The following is a 26,836-nucleotide window of genomic DNA, read 5'->3' on the forward strand; positions in this document are numbered from 1 at the left end:
TCACATGTATGTACCAACTGGATCGCTGATGAGCGCTCCAAGTTCAGGACATGGTGAATGGCGCAATGGCTGACCCTTGGACACCTGGAAGCAATTGAATTCGCCCCTTAACACCAAGCCGTCATATCGGCCCTGAAGGAGTGGTGCTACTCCTTCCCCGAAGAAGAGGGATCGTTCACGACGTCGCTTCGTTCCGAAACTTGACGCCTAGCACTGTTACGGCCATTTCTCTAGCGTTGGGCAGATATCATACGTCGTCGGTCTCGAGGCTCTCCCTGAGGAGAATGCGACACTGTCGTTGGTTGGAAAGACGTGGGACATATGAGCCACATAGCCAAACAAACCCTGGAAATAGTCGATATAGACCTCTTGGAGAAAGACGACGTTGAATTCTGCTGGTCTGGGGTCAACCTCCGCCATGGGGCCTCTGTCAGCATGGCTGTAAATTCTGTGGCCTGTGATCTGCAGGCTACGTCCACGCTATCGTCTACAGCTACTCAGGAACGGCCGAAGCGTGTGATGAGATACTCCTCATCCACCATGGGGGATGTAGAATTTTCTTCAACTTAGTCTACCCTGCGTCCACGAGTTATCTGTGGCTGTGATTAGGTATCTTCCTACGTGTTGGGTGATAAAAGGTGAGTTCACAGTAATTTTGTCCCATATATTAGTGACAGGTGCTGTTCCCTATTCTGCTCATCCGAGGGTTCAGAAATGACTGTCATGGAGTCCAACAGGTGGTGTTCCTTGTGTCGGTTATCCAGTCGTCCACCAGTGGAGGCAATCACCTGAGGGTGTAGGGCATCGCAGTGACCTCTGTTTGCAGACATAGGTTTCTGTGTCTGAATGAGTGTGTGATTCATATGCCGCATCCCCCTCAGGGGGAAAAGCAGAAGTCAGTATAATCCTAGCATTGAATTCCATTCTCTCGTCCAAATCTCCCTTCGAATCAATGGGCGACCTGTGACGACTCTGTCATAGTGTCGGTCAACTCTAAACTTCCCTTGGTCGTGCAGTCTCGTCCAAGTGGCCTCCATCTGTGGTCAACCATGTCACCCCCATGGTGACTGAGGGGGAGGGCTGTAATCATAGTGGTTAGAGCCAGCTGACATAAAGGGATTTGTTTAAACTGACGTTGAACAGACGCCAAATGTACGTGATCTTCCTGGCTGCAATTGGAACAAATACGTGGCTATCTATCATAAATCACAGTGACCAGATATCCACCTATGTCAGGGTAGGATGGCACATGCTTTGTTAAATTAGTTTTTACTTGTCGCACACTGTTGAGGAACGAATGCATCTCAAAGGTGTTTCATTTTTCCGCCACTTGGCTAGTGGCCTTCCTATGGGGGCGGAAAGCCGCAGCGACTACGTCTGGCGGCACTTCGAATGGGAGTTCAACAATTCATAGAGCACATAATCCTAGACCCATGAGGTCAACAGTAACAGACCAGATCTACATCTACGTCTACATTTATACTCCGCAAGCCACCCAACGGTGTGTGGCGGAGGGCACTTTACGTGTCACTGTCATTACGTCCCTTTCCTGTTCCAGTCGCATATGGTTCGCGGGAAGAGCGACTGCCGGAAAGCCTCCGTGCGCGCTCGAATCTCTCTAATTTTACATTCGTGATCTCGGGAGGTATAAGTAGGGGGAAGCAATATATTCGATACCTCATCCAGAAATGCACCCTCTCGAAACCTGGACAGCAAGCTACACCGCGATGCAGAACGCCTCTCTTGCAGAGTCTGCCACTTGAGATTGCTAAACATTTCCGTAACGCTATCACGCTTACCAAATAACCCTGTGACGAAACGCGCCGCTCTTCTTTGGATCTTCTCTATCTCCTCCGTCAACCCGACCTGGTACGGATCCCACACTGATGGGCAATACTCAAGTATAGGTCGAACGAGTGTTTTGTAAGGCACCTCCCTTGTTCATGGACTACATTTTCTAAGGACTCTCCCAATGAATCTCAACCTGGCACCCGCCTTACCAACATTTAATTTTATATGATCATTCCCCTTCAAATCGTTCCGCACGCATACTCCCAGATATTTTACAGAGGTAACTGCTACCAGTGTTTGTTCCACTATCATATAATCATACAATAAAGGATACTTGTTTCTATGTATTCGCAATACATTACACTTGTCTGTGTTAAGGGTCAGTTGCCATTCCCTGCACCAAGTGCCTATCCGCTGCAGATCTTCCTGCATTTCGCTGCAATTTTCTAATGCTGCAACTTCTCTGTATGCTACAGCATCATCCGCGAAAAACCGCATGGAACTTCCGACACTATCTACTAGGTCATTTATATATATATATTGTGAAAAGCAATGGTCCCATAACACTCCCCTGTGGCACGCCAGAGGTTACTCTAACGTCTGTAGCTGTCTCTCCATTGAGAACATCATGCTGTGTTCTGTTTGCTAAAAACTCTTCAATCCAGCCACACTGCTGGTCTGATATTCGGTAGGCTCTTACTTCGTTTATCAGGCGACAGTGCGGAACTGTATCGAACGCCTTCCGGAAGTCAAGGAAAATGGCATCTACCTGGGAGCCTGTATCTAATATTTTCTGGGTCTCATGAACAAATAAAGCGAGTTGGGTCTCACACGATCGCTGTTTCCGGAATCCATGTTGATTCCTACAGAGTAGATTCTGGGTTTCCAGAAACGACATGATACACGAGCAAAAAATATGTTCTAAAATTCAACAACAGATCGACGTCAGAGATATAGGTCTATAGTTTTGCGCATCTGCTCGACGACCCTTCTTGAAGACTGGGACTACCTGTGCTCTTTTCCAGTCATTTGGAACCTTCCGTTCCTCTAGAGACTTGCGGTACACAGTTGTTAGGATGGGGGTTTTGTGGCGGCGTTCGTAGCGACAAGCAATTCGCTGTAGAAACGGCTTACGAAGTCACCGCCACACTTTTAATAGCGGGCCGACCGGTCCGCTGGAACAGTGAACAGAAAGATGAAAACCCAAACACTCTGATTAAATAAAAGTCGGTACTTATCTTTATTAACGAAGATACAGAAACACAGTAGTGAACTCCGTGTCTACAGAGATCTGTCTAGTTCGAGTCGGAGCGGCTAGGTCAGCGTCGGCTGACGACAAACAACAACTCTGCTGCGATGAACACACAACTGGCTAGCAAGTACACAATTCGGTGGCGAGTATACAACTGAGCGGCGAATACAGAACTGTCCTAGCGCTCGCGACTCCAGCGCTTAAGAACCCAGAAGCCAGCGGTGGCGCGCGCAGACTTGCGGCGATTTCCTGTCTCACTGGCGCTGCTTATGCGGACGGCGTCCGGACTTTGATGCTGCCAACCTTTTGGCAGCGGGCTCGGGTGGCATTACTGGCTAGGATATAACACTCCTCCCCCCCAAATCGCCGCACCGTCGTTGAATAATGACGTGGCGAGCGTCGACGGCGGGGGAGGGGTCTGGCCGCAGGCGTAGCGGACGAGACCGGGGCGGAGACTGTTGTCGGTGGCAGTCCCCGGTCCGCACCCCAGCATGGGCTGCGCGGGGCCTCGGGAAACACCGACTGAAAACCGAGGTCAGGGTGCACGCCTGTGACCACGGGCGCAGCTTCTGGTACTGGACGCGACGGGGCGTCGGGACCCACGAAGAGAGGCAGCGTCTGCTGACGCTGCGTCGACGGCTGCTGAGTGGGCGCCGGACAAGGCGCTGCGGTGTCAGACTCCTTGGGGGTGCCCAAGGAAAGCGGCTGCAGGACAGGCTGCACAGCCACCGCTTGGGAAGGCGGCCCGGCTGAGGGGTCGACGTCCATCAGCTCCGAAGGCGGTGGCGACTGAAGAGGGACCGCAGGCGCCGCAGCGACCACCTGGGGCGCTCCCGGATGAAGCTGCGCGGGAGGCATCAACGGGACGGGCTGTCGGCGTGGTAGCGGCGACGGCTGCTGCTGCTGCCTTGGGGGCGGCAGCGAAGTCGGAAGGCGCGGCTGGAACCCGCCGCGGACCAAATCTGTGGACAAAGAACGAGCGGCAGAATCCGGGCGGCCAGCGCGGCGCAACTGGTTCTGATGCCTCCTGTGCACCCCAGTAGCACCTTCAACAGTATAAAAACCGCGACCCTGGACACTTATCACGGTACCACGTTCCCAACGACGGCGACCGTGATAAACTCTGAAAAAAAAACGGCGTCGTTGCGCTGAAAACGCGTGCGATGCTCAGAAGCGGCGGGTCGATCCGGGGGGTGCAACAACCGTAGTAGGGTGCGATGACGACGGCCGTGGAGAAGCTCCGCAGGCGAAGGGCCGTCGCGTGGCGTGGTCCGGTACGACGACAGGAACGTGATGAGGGCCTGCCGACGAGAGTGCGTAGCACGAAGGCGGTCCATATGATCCTTGAATGTGCGTACAAAACGTTCCGCTGCACCATTCGATTGAGGGTGGAACGGCGGAGTAAGAACATGGCGAATGCCATTGGCAGAACAAAAACTTTCAAATTCAGCAGAGGTAAATTGTGGACCATTGTCAGACACTAAAACTTCTGGAAGACCCTCAATACAAAAAATTGAAGTCAACGCCTGTATAGTTTGTGCAGACGTTGTAGACTGCATGGGCACAACAAACGGAAAATTACTAAATGCATCTATCACGATGAGCCAACGAGAATGCCAATACGGACCAGCGAAATCAATATGTACTCGCTGCCAGGGACCGGCAGGGCGTGCCCACTCAAAATAGCGTTGAGGCGGCACACGTCGAACAATCTGTAGCCATCTGCGTAATCTGCTTATCAATGCCGATCCATGTACAATGACGGCGGGCAAGCTGCTTGGTGCGGACCACTCCCCAATGACCTTGATGCAACAAGTCCAGGACCTTGGATTGGAGCACTTGGGGAACCACTACACGAAGCTGGTCATTCTCGGTGCGTAACAGCAAAACTCCGTGCGAAACAGACAACAGATTACGTTGCGGATAATAGCGACGAACCACAGGATCCGATATGTCCTTTGCCTTGGACGGCCAACCACGTTGAACAAAACGTAATAGTAAACTCAGATGAGGATCCGTAGCTGTCTCACGTGCCACCTGACGATAATCAATCGGAAAATCCCGGAGGGATTGATGCTCATCGGCGTCAATCTGATGGCATGAGTCGTCAGAGGAATCGAAGACATCATCCGCAGCAATCGGCAATCTAGAAAGCGCGTCAGCGTTTGCATGCTGAGCTGTAGGGCGATACAGTATCTCATACTGGTATTGTGATAACAAAAGAGCCCAACGTTGTAGTCTCTGAGCTGTCCGCTGAGGAACTGGTTTAGACGGATGAAACAGTGACATCAGGGGCTTGTGATCTGTTACTAAAGAGAATGGTCTACCATAGAGGTAGTGATGGAATTTTGTGACACCGAACACAATAGCCAACGCTTCCTTGTCCAATTGGCTATAATTACACTGAGCTTTGTTTAGCAATTTAGATGCGAACGCAATAGGACGTTCGGTGTTACCGACTCGGTGAGACAACACGGCACCGAGGCCGAAAGAAGAGGCATCACAAGCTAACACCAGAGGCTTGTTAGGGTCGTAATGGACCAGACAACGATCATTCAATAAAGCCTCTTTAAGCTGCTGAAAGGCTGATTGGCAATCAGCTGACCACACAAACGGAACATTCTTACGGCGGAGACGATGCAACGGTGCAGCAATCTGTGATGCATTAGGTATAAACCTAATATAATACGTCAATTTGCCAAGAACTGCTTGCAATTCATGCAGATTGCGAGGGGCGGGCAAATCACGAATAGCTGCTAAATGTGACTGGGAGGGATGAATGCCTTGAGCATTAATAACATGTCCCAGATACTCAATCACCGTAAGGAAAAATGAACATTTATCGATGTTGCAACGTAGGCCTGCCTGAGACAACACTTTAAACAAACACTCCAAATTACGGAAATGTTCAGCAGGCGTCCGACCGGACACAACAATATCGTCTAAATAGTTGCAACACGATGGCACATTAGCCAGAAGTTGTGACAAAAAACGCTGAAAAACAGCTGGAGCTGACGCACAACCAAAAGGCAAACGCGGAAAACGGAACAACCCCAACGACGTGTTTATGACAAAATACTGTTGTGATTGCTCGTCGAGGGGCAATTGCAAATATGCTTCACGGAGATCAATTTTGGAAAAGAAACGAGCTTCCCCTAACTTATCCATCAGCTCGTCCGGTCTAGGCAAAGGAAAAGAATCAATGACAGTCTGAGGATTAACTGTCGACTTAAAATCAGCACACAAACGTAACTTGCCAGACGGTTTCTTTATAATAACTAAGGGAGAAGCCCACTGGCTCGCTGAAACGGGTTGAATAACACCGTTGTTTTGCCAACGACGAAGTTCATCTTCTACAGGTGCCCGGAGGGCGTGAGGCACTGGACGAGCACGACAAAATCGAGGCTGAGCATTATCTTTTAACGTAATATGAGCGGCAAAGTTCGCAGCACAACCTAGTTCGTCTTTAAATATGTCACTGTATCGTTTACACAAATCGGTTATGCTGTCTTGAGGAACAACAACAGAATTAATTTGCAACACATTGTCTTGGATAGACAGGCCAAACAAGTCAAAACAGTCTAATCCGAAAATGTTTACACTGTCTGTAGCGCGGAGCACTGTGAATGAAACTGTTTTTGTATTGCCACGGAATGTGGCTGGCACGCTACATACACCTAACACAGGAATTTGTTCTCCACTATAAGTAGCCAAAGAATGTTTTGCTGCTGAAAGTTTAGGGCGGCCGATAGCCGCATACGTAGCACTATTTATGAGAGTCACAGACGCACCAGTGTCTAATTGAAAATTGAAGGTCTTATCCTGGATGCGTAGATTCACAAATAGTTTATTACATTGTCTCTGGATCGGTGCAGTGGAGGCGGAAGACACAAAATCAGCGCGTTTAGCGCGTGTTCGCTGCTTACGACAACTCGTGGGTTGGGCGGGTGGAACAACAACTCCCGCTTCACTTGCAGTCTGTACAGGACTTTGTACAGCGTTTGAATTACGCTTGGGTCGCATAGCAGAGGGCTGGGTGGGTGGCTTATTGCGAACAAGTTTATTACCCACACGAACCGTGGAAGAATCTTGAAACGCGACCTTCTGGGCGGGCTGGCTTTGAAGAACATGAATATCCATGGGCTGGGCAGCACTAGAATTGTTCTTGCGTTTACGCAAACAAACAGTCTGGATGTGTCCTTTCCTTTGACAAAAGTGACAAACCGCGTTTCTTAACGGGCAACGTTCACGAGGATGAGCAAGAACACACTTAGGGCAAGACTTAACTCTATCATTTTGCACACGCGGCTGACGAATGTGTTTAACATGACGCGGCCGGCTAGTGTTTACAGTCTGACTCTGCCGGTGGGGCCGCGGGCGTGACATAACTTGCATAGCACAGGCAATTTGAGAAATACATGGCTGATCTAACTCACACTCAGCATAGTCAAAAGTATCTTGGGCTTCAATGATGTTCATCACAGTCTCTAATGACGGGTCAGGCAACTTTAAGATAGCAGCACGAATACGAGAATCTGCAATGTTTTGAGTAATAGCGTCTCGCAACATGACATCACTGTAGGAAGCTCCACACACACAATTAAATCGGCACTGACGGGTGAGGCTCCGTAAATCTGTTAACCACTGTTTATTAGATTGATGTGGCAGTTTCTTTAATCTGCAGAACTTGAATCTGGCTGCTGCCACATGAACTCGCGACTCGAAATACTCAGCAAGCTTGTTAACAACAACGTCATAGTCTAAAGCTTCTGGCTTGGATTCCGGGAACAACTTACAAAGTAGTCGATAGACTTCCACGCCTGCAGTGGAAATTAAATAAAGCTGCCGCTCAGTACCTGTAATTTTGTAGACTGCAACTGCGCGAAATATTCTCGCCATTCTTCTCGTGATGCATCAAAAGCACGTAAAGGTGGTGCTGCCTGTGCTTGTTCCTTTTGTGTTGGAGGATTAGCCGCTTGTTTGGCGATTGCTTCCACCAGACTTTGTATTTGCTGACTCTGTAACAAGATCAACTGTTGTAAGTCGGCAGACATAGTGAACACAATTAAACCAGCCCCCAAAATTTTATCGCTATAATTAGTATAACCAGAAACAAGTTGAACCAGCCCTGCACACGAGTTCGGAAGTCCTCGTCGCCAGTTTTGTGGCGGCGTTCGTAGCGACAAGCAATTCGCTGTAGAAACGGCTTACGAAGTCACCGCCACACTTTTAATAGCGGGCCGACCGGTCCGCGGGAACAGTGAACAGAAAGATGAAAACCCAAACACTCTGATTAAATAAAAGTCGGTACTTATCTTTATTAACGAAGATACAGAAACACAGTAGTGAACTCCGTGTCTACAGAGATCTGTCTAGTTCGAGTCGGAGCGGCTAGGTCAGCGTCGGCTGACGACAAACAACAACTCTGCTGCGATGAACACACAACTGACTAGCAAGTACACAATTCGGTGGCGAGTATACAACTGAGCGGCGAATACAGAACTGTCCTAGCGCTCGCGACTCCAGCGCTTAAGAACCCAGAAGCCAGCGGTGGCGCGCGCAGACTTGCGGCGATTTGCTGTCTCGCTGGCGCTGCTTATGCGGACGGCGTCCGGACTTTGATGCTGCCAACCTTTTGACAGCGGGCTCGGGTGGCATTACTGGCTAGGATATAACAGGGGGCAAGTTCTTTCGCGTACTCTGTGTAGAATCGAACTGGTATCCCGTCAGATCCAGTGGACTTTCCTCTGTTGAGTAATTTCAGTTGCTTTTCTATTCCTTGGACACTTATTTCGACGTCAGCCATTTTTTCGTTTGTGCGAGGATTTAGAGAAGGAACTGCAGTGCGGTCTTCCTCTGTGAAACAGCTTTGGAAAAAGGTGCTTAGTATTTCAGCTTTATGCGTGTCATCCTCTGTTTCAATGCCATCATAATCCCGGAGTGTCTGGATATGCTGTTTCGAGCCACTTACTGATTTAACTTAAGACCAGAACTTCCTAGGATTTTCTGTCAAGTCGGTACATAGAATTTTACTTTCGAATTCACTGAACGCTTCACGCATAGCCCTCCTTTCGCTAACTTTGACATGGTTTAGCTTCTGTTTGTCTGAGAGGTTTTGGCTGCGTTTAAACTTGCAGTGAAGCTCTCTTTCGCAGCATGCCATCATAATATTTAAACTTTACAGTGTTCGCACATCTGCTCACATCACTGACCATCTTGACATAGATGCTATTTGTGATGGAGAGGTGGATACCAACGATGTTCTGTGCTTCTAGGTGAACTCTGTCATGGATAAAGCGTTCGATTTTGAACGCTCATCGTCATACTTGGTTGGGTTGGAAGCTAACCTTGGTGGTGGCTTTCCTGTTAGAGTACTCCTTACTGACTCAGTGTCAATGGTCTCGAGCACTAGCTATGGTGAAGAAGTGCACTTGCGACTCTGCAGATGGGTGCATACAAGACGTTCTCTTCGCTCCACAGTTGAATGTAGACTGCCTTGGTCGTTACTCCAGCAGTGCTTTCGTCGGACAGTGAACACCTTCCAGGTATGTAACCGACAGACGTAACAGATTCTTTTCTCGATTTCTGGGAAATTGTGGGTTTATAGACCCCATACATGATAAAGAAAAAAGCTCAGTTTTCAGTTCTCTATCTATTTTATCAGTTTTGAGCCGAATACGAGTCGCGAAATTTATTGGTAATTATAAAAAAAAACGGAGAGTTGTTGAGCCAAAATATCCTACAGTCTTTCATTTAGCCGCGCGGAGTGCCTGTGGGTCTGAGGCGCCATGTCACAGATTGCGCGGCCCCTCCCGCCGCAGGTTCGAGTCCTGCCTCGGGCATGGGTGTGTCTGCTGTTCTTAGCGTAAGTTACACTACTGGCCGTTAAAATCGTTACACCACGAAGATGACGTGCTACAGACGCGAAAATTAACCGACAGGAAGAAGATGCTGTGAAATGCAAATGATTAGCTTTCCAGGGCATTCACACAAGGTTGGCGCCGATGGCGACACCTAGAACGTGCTGACATGAGGAAAGTTTCCAACCGATTTCTCATACACAAACAGCAGTTGACCGGCGTTGCCTAGTGAAACGTTGTCGTGATGCCTCGTGTAAGGAGGAGAAATTCGTACCATCACGTTTCCGAATTTGATAAAGGTCGAATTGTAGCCTATCGCGACTTCGGTTTATCGTATCGCAAAATTGCTGCTCGCGTTGGTCGAGATCCAGTGACTGTTAGCAGAATATGGAATCGGTGGATTCAGGAGGGTAATACGGAACGCCGTGCTGGATCCCAACGGCCTCGTATCACTAGCAGTCGAGATGACAGGCATTTTATCCGCATGGCAGTAACGGATCGTGCAGCCACGTCTCGATCCCTGAGTCAACAGATGGGGACGTTTGCAAGATAACAACCATCTGCACGAACAGTTCGACGACGTTTGCAGCAGCATGGACTATCAGGTCGGAGACCATGGCTGCGGTTATCCTTGACGCTGCATCACAGACAGGAGCGCCTGCGATGGTCTACTCAACGACGAATCTGTGTGCACGAATGGCAAAACGTAATTTTTTCGGATGAATCCAGGTTCTGTTTACAGCATCATGATGGTCGAATCCGTGTTTGGCGACATCGCGGTGAACGCACGTTGGAAGCGTGTATTCTTCATCGCCATACTGGCGTATCACCCGGCGTGATGGTATGGGGTGCCATTGGCTACACGTCTCGGTCACCTCTTGTCCGCATTGACGGCACTTTGAAAAGTGGACGTTACATTTCAGATGTGTTACGACACGTGGCTCTACCCTTCATTCGATCCCTGCAAAACCCTACACTTCAGTAGGATAATGCACGACCGCATGTACGGGCCTTTCTGGATACAGAAAATGTTCGACTGCTGCCCTGGCCAGCACATTCTCCAGATCTCTTACCAATTGAAAACGTCTGGTCAATGGTGGCCGAGCAACTGGCTCGGCACAATACGCCAGTCACTACTCTTGGTGAACTGTGGTATCGAGTTGAAGCTTCATTGGCAGCTGTACCTGTACACGCCATCCAAGCTCTATTTGACTCAATGCCCAGGCGTATCAAGACCGTTATTACGGCCACAGGTGGTTGTTCGGGGTACTGATTTCTCAGGATCTATGCACCCAAATTGCGTGAAAATGTAATCACATGTCAGTTCTAGTATAATATATTTGTCCAATGAATACCCGTGTATCATCTGCATTTCTTCTTGGTGTAGCAATTTTAATGGCCAGTAGTGTAGTTTAAATAGTGTGTAAGTCTAGGACTGATGGCCTCAGCACTTTGGTCCCTTAGGTATTCACACACATTTGAACTTTTTCTTTCATTTTATATTGTACACAAGCTACCTATAAAATTTTAGCCAAATTGGTTGGTCATGTCCGAGGCCTTCCCATTGTGAGCACATAGATTGTGAACACATCTCCACGCTATGTGGATGCCATCATGTAAACAATAGTATATCTGAATCCTGCTGTCATTTCCACCTGCATTCAGGAAACTTACGTTTCAGTTACTTTTTTCCTTAGTGGAGAGTCTTCCCGCTTCTGTTATGCCTTACTGGACTTCCTGTGCTTTTTGTCGCCTCTGCCTGTGGACTTTTATTTATCTCTGCTAAGAACTTAAACCTGCAGTCTCGTCATCAAATGCAAAGTGCAAATTGTGATTGTAAAAGTGTTAGTGCAAATATTCTTACGATCATTATTTGTTGAATAAATTCGAGCTACCTGCGGACTCAAGAACCTTGTCCGTTTTGCTGTTGACAGTGTGTATAGTCGCCTGTGGATGGATGCCTATTCCTGGCTCGAAGTTTCTCTGCAGCCAGTCTGTCTGCAGACTCGTCCTTGTGGTCTAGATATTAAGCGAGCAAGTGAAAAGTGTCCTGTGTTAAAATAACTTGTAATTTTCTTGAATTCTGAGCCATCTTTAAACAGTTTTCCTCCTACATAATTTTCCATAAATTGTCTAAACAAATTGGATATTGACATACATACAAATGTAAAAGCTTTTATTATTTTTTCTCTTTTTTTGGGGGAGAGGAAGCTCCTGGATCATCTACCACCCCCGCCCCTTTCAATCCCCCATGTAGACGCCATTGTTTATGTGTAAATCTTAGAAGCAAATAACTGTAGCACTTAGAACCACCTTGAAGGCGACAATGAGTAACGTTGCAGTGGAAGCAGTGAAGAGGAAACAATGGTACCTCACAGAAAGAGGACTTGCTGCTGTTTTTCAATTCTTATTTTGCCCGTTTGGGGCCCGGCTGGCAGCCGGCCGCAGCGAGAGAGGGTAGTTTATCTATTTTTCATGGCGAGCCTGCGGTAGGGCGCCCTATATCTCAACTAGAGGGGTGCCCAGAGCCGCTGATTAAATATTAGAAGAGCAGCCGACAACGCTAGGCTCTCAACGAGCTTCCACCAGGCGCCGCCAGAATGCTCTGCACCCGCGCGCCACACTGGGTATTTTTCCGCGGCACTGCTGAAATGGAGGTGGGGAGGGAGGCGAAGTGCTGACGGCGTGTGGTGTAACATTTAAATGCGCGCGTGTTTCTTTTTATTAGACTCCCAGCGGCATGGTGCTTATAACTTATTCTCGTTTTGTGAATAGCCTTATGATGAGCTCTCAGTTAATACTGGACGACTTGCAGAGATATAGTTCAGTTGTCCACAGACGCTGATCACGACAGGACTCGCTGGTTGAAGCACTATGGACTAGCACGTACTTTTTCGTTCAAACATATTTCTCTCGACGCATATTTTCGAATCAATTACCTCGTCGTCGACACAATATTGAACACAAACGCTTCTTCGTTCATCAGGTATATGTGCTCGAGTCCATAATATATCAACAACTAAATATTCGTAATTGCTACCCTCACCAATTATTAATGCACAGATACGCGAAAGATATTCTGAAATCTGGTTTTTGTCTAAATTAAACCACCCTAATGCTTATGAAATGTAGTGTGTTTCAAAAAGACTGATTCCATTTCACAAAAATAAAACTTTTGTAAATAAAAATAGATAGAAATTTGGGGCAATATTTAACATATGCATACGACTGAAAGTTTTTGTTCGAAAAGAAACGTTCGATTGTACAAGAGTATACCTTTTACAAGCGCTCACATACAATCTTGGGGTACCTCTTGTAGTTACGTTTAGGTTCAAAATTTTCATTTCCCTTTCATAAATGTTCAATGTTCCCTCCACTGGGCGCACCAAGGGGAAAATCACCTGCAAACACACGAATAGCTCCAAAAAATAGACATCAACGTAAACGTTTATTTTCGATACGTAGGTTAAAATTCCCCTCCAAGTCCCCATCTTCTTTCCACCCTATAGGAAGAAAAGTATTTAAACCGACAAACTCTGGGAGGCTGTAGGGAACATCAAAACAAATATTTTTCCCTAATGTCATTTTCTCCTATGGGGATTAGGCAACTGCTGTCCACCAGTGTAGTAGTGCATTGTCTCTGTTTACTAATGGAGCGATACACCTGGAGTGAGTTCACTGATATGGTTGGTGCATACTACGTAGCGCACCACAACGGACGAGCTGCACAGCGGGCTTATCAACAACAATATCCTAAGCGCCGTATCCCGCATCATACGACCTTTGCTGTTGTGTATCAACGTCTGCGTGAGACCGGGTCATTTAGCAGATTACCTAGACAGGGACGCCGTCGCACTTTAAGAGCGCTGCAATTTGAGGAAGCTGTCTTGCAGCATGTGGAGCGTGATGCTTCATTCAGCACTCGTGCAATTGTACGTAACATGGAGACGAATCAGACGACTGTAAGAACAGTCCTTCGATAGCTATTGTAACGTCCATTTCACTTACAGCGTGTCCACAACCTGGAACCTGTTGATTATCCACCCAGAGCACAGTTTTCTCAGTGGTACCTGGAGCAGTGTGAAATGCATCCTACAATTCCATCCTCTGTGTTGTTTACCGATGAATCAACGTTCGGGCGTGATGAAGTCTTCAACATGCACAACTGGCATGTTTGGAGTGAGGATAACCCACATGCCACAGTTACTAGCGCTCATCCAGTGGGGTTCTTCGTGTGGGTCGGTGTTGTTGGGGACTGTTTAATTGGGCCGTATCTGCTACCTAGGCCATTAAATGGCAGGCACTATTACAATTGCCGTGTCAATGGAGGCATTTCTACTGTGACTGAAATTAGGTTGCGTTGTTGTGTTGTCTCTTGGTCATAAAAAAATGGAAAAGTATTTGTTGGTTGAATTAATTTGCCGCCAGAGAAATCTTCCTCTAACGGTTTAAATACTCCTCATAGGAAAAAATAACATTAGGGAAAAATATTTGTTTTGATGTCCCCTTCAACGTCCCAGAGTTTCTCGGTTTAAATACTTTTCACCCTGTATAACTAAACTTCGCAAGACACTTGCCGATGTTTGATGGTGGACAACTGTGTTACCACTATCTTCTTTTCAATTTGCGAATAGTACGTGGGAAGAACAATAGACCACAACTCTGATTTTCTCCCAGAGTTGTTGGAAGAGGGGGCACGTGGACAGAGAATAAAAATAAATCGCATTCCCTGGAGGTTATCTCACTCGACGGACTCTGGGTAAGCTAACGAGTGTGCTCGAAGCACCAAGGAGCCCTCGGTGGTAACCGCATGCACCGGCAGCAGCTGCCAACTGGAGCCAAAGTAAACCTTCAGTTTCGATCCGGAGATGAAACTTACCCCAAGCCTCTATATTCATTCATTCTTTATACGAGCATGTTACTGCATTCACTCTTGTTATATGGCGATGCATTCCACCTAGAGATTTTGGAAGGCACGTGGACACACACTTCCACGAACCGCCTTAAAACGAAAATAAGTGGCACTCCGTGGAGGCCATCTCCACTAGACGCAAACTCCGGAATAAGAAGCTGCACTAAGTTCAGCCTCATCAGAAACGTAGTCTCGTTAATCGGCAACTGACAATTGGCGTCAGGTTATACTCCAATAGCCCAACTGACGAAGGCCAAAAAATGTCAACGCGCTAGGAGGGAGGGGGAGAGGGGGGGAGGACGAGGGGAATCGTGTAGTCGGAGACCATTTTTTTGTGCAGAGGTAGTGGGGAGTGTATTAAACAACATACTAAACATCCTGGCTGGTGGAGTTGGTGGCATTTAAAGCTCACTTTTTCGGTTTAACATGAATATCTCAAAATCCACGGCATCTACCGAAAATATTTCCCTGGACAGAATTAAGCTGCATTAGGTCTCCTAAAAGGTCCTATTCACTTTATTCCCTCAGAGAAAAAGTTCTGTGTTCCAGGAGATGAAGGAATCGCAGATTACTAAAAGTACTGTTTTAATGATATAGAATTGATGATTGTTCTTAAATGAAGTAGGTTAGGAACAAATGTAGTGTGTGTACAGCACATCTAAATGCAGTAGAACAGCATTGAGGGACATGTTCTTGAGCTGTTGTTGTTGTTGTGGTCTTCAGTCCTGAGGCGGGTTTGATGCAGCTCTCCATGCTACTCTATCCCGTGCAAGCTTCTTCATCTCCCAGTACCTACTGCAGCCTACATCCTTCTGAAACTGCTTAGTGTATTCATCTCTTGGTCTCCCTCACCTATTTTTGCCTTCCACGCTGCCCTCCAGTACTAAATTGGTGATCCCTTGATGCCTCAGAAAATGTCCTACCAAACGATCCCTTCTTCTGGTCAAGTTGTGCCACAAACTCCTCTTCTCTCCAATTCTATTCAATGCCTCCTTATTAGTTACGTGATCTACCCATCTAATCTTCAGCATTCTTCTGTAGCAACACATTCCGAAAGCTTCTATTCTCTTCTTGTCTAAACTATTTACCGTCCATGTTTCACTTCCATACATGGCTACACTCCATACAAATACATTCAGAAACGACTTCCTGACACTTAAATCTATACTCGATGTTAACAAATTTCTCTTCTTTAGAAACGCATTCCTTGCCAATGCCAGTCTACATTTTATATCCTCTCTACTTCGACCATCATCACTTATTTTGCTCCCCATATAGCAAACCTCCTTTACTACCTTATGTGTCTCATTTCCTAATCTAATTCCTTCCGCATCAGCCGAATTAATTCAACCACATTCAATTATCCTTGTTTTGCTTCTGTTGATGTTCATCTTATACCCTCCTTTCAAGACACTGTCCATTCCGTTCAGCCGCTCTTCCAGGTCCTTTGCTATCTCTGACACAATTACAATGTCATCGGGGAACCTCAAAGTTTTTATTTCTTCTCCATGGATTTTAATACCTACTCCGAACTTTTCTTTTGTTTCCTTTACTGCTTGCTTAATATACAGATTGAATAGCATCGGGGAGAGGCTACAACCCTGTCTCACTCCCTTCCCAACCACTCCTTCCCTTTCAAGTCCCTCGACTCTTATAACTGCCATCTGGTTTCTGTACAAATTGTAAATAGCCTTTCACTCCCTGCATTTTACGCCTGCCGCCTTCAGAATTTGAAAGAGAGTATTCCAGTCAACATTGTCAAAAGCTTTCTCTAAATCTACAAATGCTAGAAATGTAGGTTTGCCTTTCCTTAATCTTTCTTCTAAGCTAAGTCGTAGGATCAGTATTGCCTGACGTGTTCCAACATTTCTATGGAATCCAAACTCATCTTCCCCGAGGTCGGCTTCTACCAGTTTTTCCATTCGTCTGCAAAGAATTCCCGTTAGAATTTTGCAGCTGGGACTTATTAAACTGATAGTTCGGTAATTTTCACATCTGTCAACACCTGCTTTCTTTGGGATTTGAATTATTATATTCTTTTTGACGTCTGAGGGCATTTCTCCTGTCTCATACATCTTGCTCACCAGATGGTAGAGTTTTGTCGGGACTGGCTTTCCCAAGGCTGTCAGTAGTTCTAATGGAATGTTGTCCACTTCCGGGGCCTTGTTTCGACTTAGGTCTTTCAGTGCTCTGTCAAACTCTTCGCGCAGTATCATATCTCCCATTTCATCTTCATCTAACTCCTCTTCCATTTCCATAATATTGTCCTCAAGAACATCGTCCCTGTGTAGACCCTCCATATACTCCTTCCACCTTTCTGCTTTCCCTTCTTTGCTCAGAACTGGGTTTCCATCTGAGCTCTTGATATTCATACAAGTAGCTCTCTTTTCTCCAAAGGTCTCTTTAATTTTTCTGTAGGCAGTATCTATCCTAACCCTCGTGAGATAACCCTCTACATCCTTACATTTGTCCTCTAACCATCCCTGCTTAACCATTTTGCACATCCTGTCGATCTCATTTTTGAGACGTTTGTATTCCTTTTTGCCTGCTTCACTTACTGCATTTTTGTATTTTCTCCTTTCATCAATTAAATTCAGTATCTCTTCTGTTACCCAAGGATTTCTACTAGCCCTCGTCTTTTTACCTACTTGATCCTCTGCTGCCTTCACTATTTCATTCCTCAAACCTACCCTTTCTTCTTCTACTGTATTTCTTTCCCCCTTTCCTGTCAATTGTTCCCTTATGCTCTCCCTGAAACTCTGTACAAGCTCTGGTTCTTTCAGTTTATCCAGGTCTCATCTCCTTAAATTCCCACCTTTTTGCAGTTTCTTCAGTTTTAATTTACAGTTCATAACCAATAGATTGTCCACATCTGCCCCTGGAAATGTCTTACAATTTAAAATCTGGTTCCTAAATCTCTGTCTTACCATTATATAATCTATCTGAAACCTTCTAGTATCCTCAGGGTTCTTCCATGTATACAACCTTCTTTCGTGATTCTTGAACCAAGTGTCAGCTATGATTAAGTTATGCTCTGTGCAAAATTCTACCAGGTGGCTTCCTCTTGCATTTCTTAGCCCCAATCCATATTCACCTACAACGTTTCCTTCTCTTCCTTTTCCTACTGTCGAATTCCAGTCATCCATGACTATTAAATTTTCGTCTCCCTTCACTACCTGAATAATTTCTTTTATCTCATCATACATTTCATCAATTTCTTCATCATCTGCAGAGCTAGTTGGCATATAAACTTGTACTACTGTAGTAGGCGTGGGCTTCGTGTCTATCTTGGTCACAATAATGCGTTCACTATGCTGTTTGCAGTAGCTTACCCGTACTCCTATTTTTTATTCATTATTAAACCTACTCCTGCACTCCTGCATTACCCCTATTTGATTTTGTATTTATAACTCTGTATTCACCTGACCAAAAGTATTGTTCCTCCTGCCACCGAACTTCACTAATTCCCACTATATCTAACTTTAACCTATCCATTTCCCTCTTTAAATTTTCTAACCTACCTGCCCGATTAAGGGATCTGACATTCCACGCTCCGATCCGTAGAACGCCAGTTTTCTTTCTCCTGATAACGACGTCCTCTTGAGTAGTCCCCGCCCGGAGATCCGAATGGGGGACTATTTTAGCTCCGGAATATTTTACCCAAAAGGACGCCATCATCATTGAATCATACAGTAAAGCTGCATGCCCTCGGGAAAAATTACGGCTGTAGTTTCCCCTTGCTTTCAGCCGTTCGCAGTACCAGCACAGCAAGGCCGTTTTGGTTAGTGTTACAAGGCAAAGTCAGCCAATCATCCAGACTGTTGCCCCTGCAACTACTGAAAAGGCTGCTGCCCCTCTGCAGGAACCACACGTTTGTCTGGCCTCTCAACAGATACCCCTCCGTTGTGGTTGCACCTACGGTACGGCTATCTATATCGTTGAGGCACGCAAGCCCCCACCAACGGCAAGGTCCATGGTTCATGTGGGGGGGGGGGGGGGGGGGGGGCTTGAGTTGTTACAAAGTGGAAAGGCACGGATGGAGAGTAGAAGTTTAATGTTAGGTAGGGCGCCAGATTGTATTCAAACGCTTTCCTCCTTCATAGGCATGCAAAAAGAAGAGTTAATCACATTACGTCACATTTAGGAATTGCACTGTAATGTTGTACCGACCTTACCGCAACTGGCGTTGTGAATCACTGTCTATGGTAGACATTCCGTGGGGAGGGGGAGGGTGTATGCAGGAAGAGGGGAGTGGTGGGAGTGGCTTTCTTCCACAAAGCGTTTTAACAATCTTTTGAATACAGATACGACCATCTAATAATAAAAACGCAAGAAAACCATATGGACAGATTAAACGCAGATCTTTCCACTCTCTTCTACACGGTTACAGGGGATTGTTAGTCAGCGCAGTTTCTGCGATCTGCCTTGGATGGCGACTTCCTCCAATATGACCACAGCTCGCTCTTCAGTTTACCTCCCGGAAATTTCCTGTGTTGTTGTCTTATGTGAGCAGACAAAACAATTTCAATGAGATTGTGTTTACACAGTGGAGATATTTTTAGTTTATCATGAGAGTACTTATTTGCAGTTCTTAAGTGAGCTTTTATGTGAAGTAGGATCATGTAAAAAAAACTCCGTGGAAACAATGGCTGAGATGTACTTGATTTGTAAACATGTTGTTATCAGCGACCTATGTATTGATGGTGATTGGTAAATGCTGCGTCTTGCTGTTTCCTGCCATTGGTAGCATACTGTGAATTCGTGTAGTCATGTCGTAATTCCTTAGTGGTGAACGAATCAGTGACCAGAAAGTTCCTGCACTTCTCTCGCCATTAACTGTGTTACTGGTAGACTCCATGAGTCTCTTCCATTCGGGATCGCTGACACTTGCAGCGGGAGGTCAGGGATTTTCTCTGCCTCGTGATGACTGGGTGATGTGTGCTGTCCTTAGGTTAGTTAGGTTTAAGTAGTTCTAAGTTCTAGGGGAATGATGGCCATAGATGTTAAGTCCCATTGTGCTCAGAGCCATTTGAACCATTTCGAACACTTGCAGCGTGGGCTGCACTGAGTTGAACCATTATCACACATCCAAAGTGTATGTTGCAAGCGAAGTGTAAATCTATACGATGGAATAGGACTAATCATGCTTGAATGTGGAACAGTGATCAGCTGTAATTAATTGCTTGCCTTTTGTTGAAATATCGACATTGCCGAGTACATATTGACAGCATGTTATAGTTGTGACATGCTATTTGGTGTGGTAAGCAGTGGATAGCTCCACCTGTTGAGCTTTCTTACATAATGACTCATTTAAAAACTGCAAAAGTATACTCAATAAACCGAAAATAACTCCACTATATAAGCACGACCTAAGTGAAGTTGTTTTGTCTGCTCACGTAATAGAAATAGACAGCAACTGTTGTGGCAATATAGTCTGTCTGAAGCTTGAAAGGCAAGCAGGGCTCATGGTTGGGAAAATTCCCTTTCAGAGAAGAACGCTACAGCTACCATACTCTATGACTATTCTCTCAAGCAATGTAGAACAGTGTGCAGAGGTTTACTTCGATTCCGTCCATATGGGTTTCTCGCGTAAGTTTTCTTACTAATTCACATGTGTATTCCACGTGGAAAATAAATACCTCCAGGCATGTCTGCACCCGGCGTCGCAAATGATTCGTAAGACCAGCTGCGGAAAAGTCTATATAACTTCGTGAAACACCCTTTGGTTGCTTTTTGTGACGTGGTACGGCAAAGAGAGTTGGGAATTGCGTGTTCAATTTTCATTTTGCAGACCTATGAAGGAGGACAGCGTATGACCACAATCCAGCGACCTACCTACCCTCACGTTTCTTACCTCCAAACCCCATTCCAGCGTATTACACACACAGAACACATTTTATTCCTTAACACCGTCATAGAGCAATTAGGTATTATACGAACATTTAATATTTATTCTGAACCTTCGTCGTTAACAAAATACATTTATTTCATACTGTTAAAACATTTAGTAATCTGCGATTTTTCCATCTCATACAATGGATACTAATTAGTCCTAGAGAAAATAATAAATACACACGTCGAAAACGTTTTGCATCGCCCCAGTTCCCAGAAAATAGACGTTGCCTGTGGATACTGTATGTCAGACGCAGTCCCTTTGACTGTTCAGAGATGTTACTAAACCGGCCCAAAGATGTAAACAACCATGCATGAGCAGCGCTTATTAGACGGAGGGGGTCCGACAGCCGATCACTTCCAGTCATTGCACCAGGAAGGAGGTACACTTCTCGTGTTGTCTGTAGTTCAACCATGACTAGGCGGTCAGTACCGCGGTTCGATCGCGTCCGCATTGTTACTTCGTGCCAGGAAGGGCTCTCAAAAAGGGAAGTGTCCAGGAGTCTCGATGTGAAACAAAGCCATGTTTTTCAGACATGGAGGAGATACAGAGACGGGAACTGTCTATGACATGCCTTGCGCTGGCTGCCCAACGGCTACTACTGCATTGGATGACCACAACCTACGGATTTAGGCTCGGAGGAACCCTGACAGCAACGCCATCATGTTCAATAATGCTTTCCGTGCAGCCACAGGGCGTCGTGTTACGCCTCAAACTGTGCGCAATAGGCTGCATGATGCACAACTTCACTCCCGACGTGCATGGCGAGGTCCATCTTTGCAGCCACGACACCATGCAGCGAAGTGCAGATGGCCCAGCAACATATCAAATGGACAGCTCAGGACTGGCATCACATTCTCTTCACCGATGAGTGTCGCATATGCCTTCAACCAGACAATCGTCGGAGACGTGCTTGGAGGCAACCTAGTAAGGGTGAAGACCTTAGACACACTGTCCAGCGAGTGCAGCAAGTTGGAGGTTCCCTGCTGTTTTGGGGTGGCATTATGTGGGGCCGACGTACGCCGCTGGTGGTCATGGAAGGCGCCGTAATGGCTGTACGATACGTGAATGCCATCCTACAACCGATAGTGCAACCATATCGTCAGCATATTGGAGAGGCATTCGTCTTCATGGACATTTCGCGCCCTCATCGAGCACATCTTGTGAATGACTTCCTTCAGGATAACATCATCGCTCGACTAGAGTAGCCAGCATGTTCTTCAGACATGGACCCCATCGAACGTGCCTGGGATAGATTGAAAAGGGCTGTTTATGGACGATGTGACCCACCGATAACTCTGGGGAATCCACGCCGAATCGCCGTTGAGGAGTGGGACAATCTGGACCAACAGTGTCTTGATGAACTTGTGGATAGTATGCCACGACGAATACAGGCAGGCATCAACGCAAGAGGACGTGCTAGTAGGTATCAGAGGTACCTGTGTGTACAGCAACCTGAACCACCACCCCTGAAGGTCTCGCTGTATGTTAGTACAACATGCAATGTGTTGTTTTAGTGAGGAATAAAAAGGGCGGAAATGATGTTTATATTAAGCTCTATTCCAATTTTCAGTACAGGTTCAAAAATGGCTCTGAACACTGTGGGACTTAACATCTGAAATCATCAGTCCCCTAGAACCTAGTATTACTTAAACCGAACTGACCTAAGGACATCACACACACCCATACCAGAGGCAGGATTCGAACCTGCGACCGTAGCAGTCACGCGGTTCCGGACTGAATCAGTACAGGATCTGTAACTCTCGGAACCGATGTGATACAATACTTTTTTGATATATGTAGATTTTTTTGTAGGAAATTTAATGTAGTTTAATATTGTACAGGAAATATTTTCTCTGGAAGTCGCGGGTTTTCGAGATACTCAACAAAACCATGAATAAGTGTCCTTCGAATACCTTCCTCCCCCACACGTACGCACACAGCTCACACCACATGGGCCATGATTTTTATTTTGTCATTCATTACACTCCCTCCCCTACCCACCCTACAACTGCACGTACTTAAACATGGCTGTTGCATGTATGTTTTTGGATATGATCCGATTTAGCAAAACACATTTTTTGTTTTTTTACTCAAACATGTTTCACTGCAATTGCAGCATTTTCAGTGGGCTTTTATTTTCCATCTGTTAAAGATAAAGAGTGTTCTTTGCTGTTTGTATACATGTAGCTATTAGTTTTTTAATCGTAATTACAGGTATTTGAAAAAACACATAAATTACTAATTCATACCTTTTTACCGCTACGGTCGCAGGTTCGAATCCTGCCTCGGGCATGGTTCAAATGGCTCTGAGCACTATGGGACTTAACTTCTGAGGTCATCAGTCCCCTAGGACTTAGAACTACTTAAACCTAACTAAGCTAAGGACATCACATACATCCATGCCCAAGGCAGGATTCGAACCTGCGACAGTAGCGGTCGGGGGGCTCCAGACTGTTGCGCCTAGAACCGCTCGGCCACTCCAGCCGGCCCTCGGGCATGGATGTGTGTGCTGTCCTTAGGTTAGTTAGGTTTAAGTAGTTTTAAGTTCTAGGGGACTTATGACCTCAGAAGCTAAGTCCAATAGTGCTCAGAGCCATTTAAACGTATACCTTAAAGTAGACAAATTGTTTAAACCAAAATACGATTTGAAAACTTGTTATTTCTGTGTCTGAAATTATTTAATTCTATGTGTGTGTCTATTTACATAACGTTTCACTACATTTTCCTTTTAATCATCTTCATCACTGTCAAACACTGTTTGTTGAGTTGTCACTGTCACTGTCACTGTAACTGTTTTTCACTGCTTTACCAGCTGTAAAAACAAACTTGGCGGGCAGTGGAACAATTGAAGGTGTAAAAACAAGATGGCTGACAGTGGAACAGTTGAAGGTGTTCCTGGCGGTTGTTCTGAAACTTTCAGAGGTGTTTGTGATTATTTTTTTCCTTTGTGCGTGTGTGTGTCTGTGTATGTGTGTGTGTGTGTGTGTGTGTGTGTGTGTGTGTGTGTGTGTGTATTATTAAAGCATTATACATATTTAAAGCAAACACGGAAGAAAAGAGCTTCATCCCCAAGATGATTATGGCTGTTGCTGTTGCAGTTTGGTTAATTCGTCATCATCTTCATCTGCAGTCCCCTATCACATGAACATTCTAAGCAGCTGTAAATTATTAAGGTGAAGAAAAATTGCCGCACTTGGTGGTTTTTATGGGATTCGTCATTCCAGTTCAAGACCAAAGCGTATCTAGCAAAACCTAGCTGCACCAATAGGCTCAATAGAAATTCGATTTCAGAAAGGAGGCTCTGACAATATCGTAACTATGTGCAGTGTGGCTAAGAACAGGTAGCATAAACTCTGCACTGTGCGTGAATTAGCTCAGTGAGACGAGGCAACGCCGTACAGACTCGCCGATGTTCGTGTCGTATTTGAACCAAACTTTCTTTTAGTTAAAGCATTAAACTTTATCCACTGTATCCATTTTACACCTCCACAAAGCAGTATCTTGTGTATTTCTTTCTGTGGCTGTTATCTTTATTTAAACATAAAGCCTTAACATGAACTCCTTACAGACATAAACGTCCACTTCACGTTGTTTCGTCGATTACACCAATAGATCCAGTGGAAACAACAGTAAATACGGTAACATCGTCTGCATCCAATTAGGTACAAAAGCAGAACAGGCAGTCTACATCAGGCTGTACATTATGCCACGCACAATCAGTGCATTTTGTATGTTTGACGTCCAGTACGGGCATGTACGAGCACCGTTCACTTTAGAAGACACCTTCAAGGCGACCACCCTGCATTTGCTAACACTTCGCCATTCGTTGGATTATACTTACCCTTCGCAACACACCAACATCCACCATTGCCGAAGCGGCATGCACAGGCGCTATTAGGTCGTGTACATCCATGAATGTATTCCTATAAACTTGCTCCTGTAAGTATCCCCACAAATAAAAATCTAGTGCATAAAGGTCTGGGAAACTTGGAGGCCAGAACATTGGACCCCCACGACCAAACCATTTCCCTGGTAGCACTTCACTGAAATAGTTACACACACTCATTCCAAAGTGTTGCAGTACACTATGATGCTGAAATCATAGTGTCGCCAACCACCAAGTGGAACGTTTTATGATGTGTCAGGCTAAGTATTGCAAAAAAATGGTTCAAATGGCTCTGAGCACTATGGGACTTAACATCTATGGTCATCAGTCCCCTAGAACTTAGAACTACTTAAACCTAACTAACCTAAGGTCATCACACAACACCCAGTCATCACGAGGCAGAGAAAATCCCTGACCCCGCTGGGAATCGAACCCGGGAACCCGGGCGTGGGAAGCGAGAACGCTACCTTACGACCACGAGCTGCGGACGTAAGTATTGCAAAGAAACATACTATATAGGGGCGCATTCAAGTTGTATGGAAATAAGTAATGACCCAAAAGCACTGCTCGCACGATTCTAGACCGCAGGTTTATGCCAAAAGCGTGTCTCAAAGATACGTTCATGGGCGACACATGTATTGTGTTCTGACCAGTAATGGCTGTAGTGGAGGTTGAAAATAGCTTCACGAATGAAGCTAGATCCTCATGCCATATGACGTTATTTATATAATATTCACTATCGTTCGCTTGGTGCAAAAGCCCTTCACAAAACGGTACTCGTCGAATGCGGTCTCTGAGTACTATGCGACTTAACTTCTGAGGTCATCAGTCGCCTAGAACTTACAACTAATTAAACCTAACTAACCTAAGGACATCACACACGTCCATGCCCGAGGCAGGATTCGAACCTGCGACCGTAGCGGCCGCTCGGCTCCAGACTGTAGCGCCTAGAACCGTACGGCCGCGATCTTCTGGCCGCTGATAACTCATAATGATATCAATACATTTCTCCCCAGTGCAACATTCCAACAGCACGTTTTTGATATATCTGGAACTGCCTTCCAATATGATGGTTAACGGTTTCAGGAAGCGGGTCTTTTATTTATGGAGGACATCTAGTCCTTCGACAATCAGATTCCCAAAGACGCTGCTTCAGGCAGCGAAACACGTTCTTATCAGGATAGCGCCTTTGAGGGTACTGTGCATCATATGCACAGGCGGCAGCAGCAGATACACCACCACAAAAAGCATATCGATATATTCATAGTATGTGTACTCCATCAGGAAGCCATCCTGCATGAACTTGACAAGAACAGACATGGTTCGTGCGGTGTGCGGTTAGTAGACACATGCGTGTAGCGGAATCCATTGTCTTGTGATAGGCTAGTGTCATGTGATAAAATGATGTCTTGCTTATAAACGATGATAACTAGGGAAAAGATATCTCCAAAATGAAAAAGGAATTTGATGATGATCTGGAACATTGTTCCATGATGGATGTTAGTTCGATGTCCCTGCTGTCTACTCAGTTACCTACTAGTGCAGAACGATTATGTCTTGAATCTGGATGAGGAAGCACACGCCGAACTCCAACTGTGGCATTTTTTCTTCAACTTGTATACTAGTATCAGTAACACAAGGGAATTCACTAAATGGCTCTGAGCACTATGGGACTTAACATCTGAGGTCATCAGTCCCCTAGAACTTAGAACTAGTTAAACCTAACTAACCTAAGGACGTCACACACATCCATGCCCGATGCAGGATTCGACCGTAGCGGTCGTGCGGTTTCAGACTGAAGCACCTAGAACCGCTCGGCCTCACCGGCCGGCGAAATTCACTAGATCATGTCGATATACAATCAAACACAAACACCCACAAATACAAATTTGTTTCGTTAATTACTCGAAATGCCAGCATCTTGCTCGATACCAGCATATCCATCCTCAATAATTGGTTGAACATTGACATTTACAAGAAAATCCGTCACTGCTTGCGGTGTTGGGGCCATAACTGCAAGACCACCATCATCGTAATAAAGCATTATACACCACTATGACAGCGTCGTGCATTCACACCCGGTGGTTGGTTGGGTTCTGCATTAGCAGCCCCATCGAGCACTTCGATTGTAACATGTATGGAACGAAACGCTAGATAATGAACACACACAAACAATGTCCTAGACATAAATCTGCAAAGTCCTCAAGCAAGTGAGCGCCCTTGCTTGTATCAACACCAC

The 26,836-nt window shown here is 45.8% G+C and overlaps 1 protein-coding gene across 1 annotated transcript; it reads right to left on the minus strand.

Annotated features, from left to right (window-relative positions):
• Nucleotides 1–26,608, minus strand: LOC124620262 (vegetative cell wall protein gp1-like). Its single transcript, XM_047146929.1, has 3 exons — nucleotides 26,503–26,608; nucleotides 3,590–4,005; nucleotides 1–84 (listed from the first exon to the last, which is right to left on the minus strand). Exons 1-3 carry the CDS (start codon nucleotides 26,606–26,608, stop codon nucleotides 1–3), a joined length of 606 nt encoding a protein of 201 aa, XP_047002885.1.
• Nucleotides 26,609–26,836: the final 228 nt, after the last annotated feature.

The sequence above is a fragment of the Schistocerca americana genome, chromosome 6 (assembly GCF_021461395.2).
Source record: "Schistocerca americana isolate TAMUIC-IGC-003095 chromosome 6, iqSchAmer2.1, whole genome shotgun sequence".
NCBI classification, from domain to species: Eukaryota; Metazoa; Arthropoda; class Insecta; order Orthoptera; family Acrididae; genus Schistocerca; species Schistocerca americana.

What these genes read in the sequence shown, in the direction of transcription:
- LOC124620262 (XM_047146929.1), bottom strand. Translation starts at nt 26,608, where the DNA reads ATGGCCCCAACACCGCAAGCAGTGACGGATTTTCTTGTAAATGTCAAT. An exon ending in GCAAGATGCTGGCATTTCGA is followed by an intron (nt 4,006 to 26,502) that starts GTAATTAACGAA and finishes CTTTGTCCACAG; the next exon opens with ATTTGGTCCGCGGCGGGTTC. An exon ending in CTGCGCCCGTGGTCACAGGC is followed by an intron (nt 85 to 3,589) that starts GTGCACCCTGAC and finishes AATTGCTTCCAG; the next exon opens with GTGTCCAAGGGTCAGCCATT.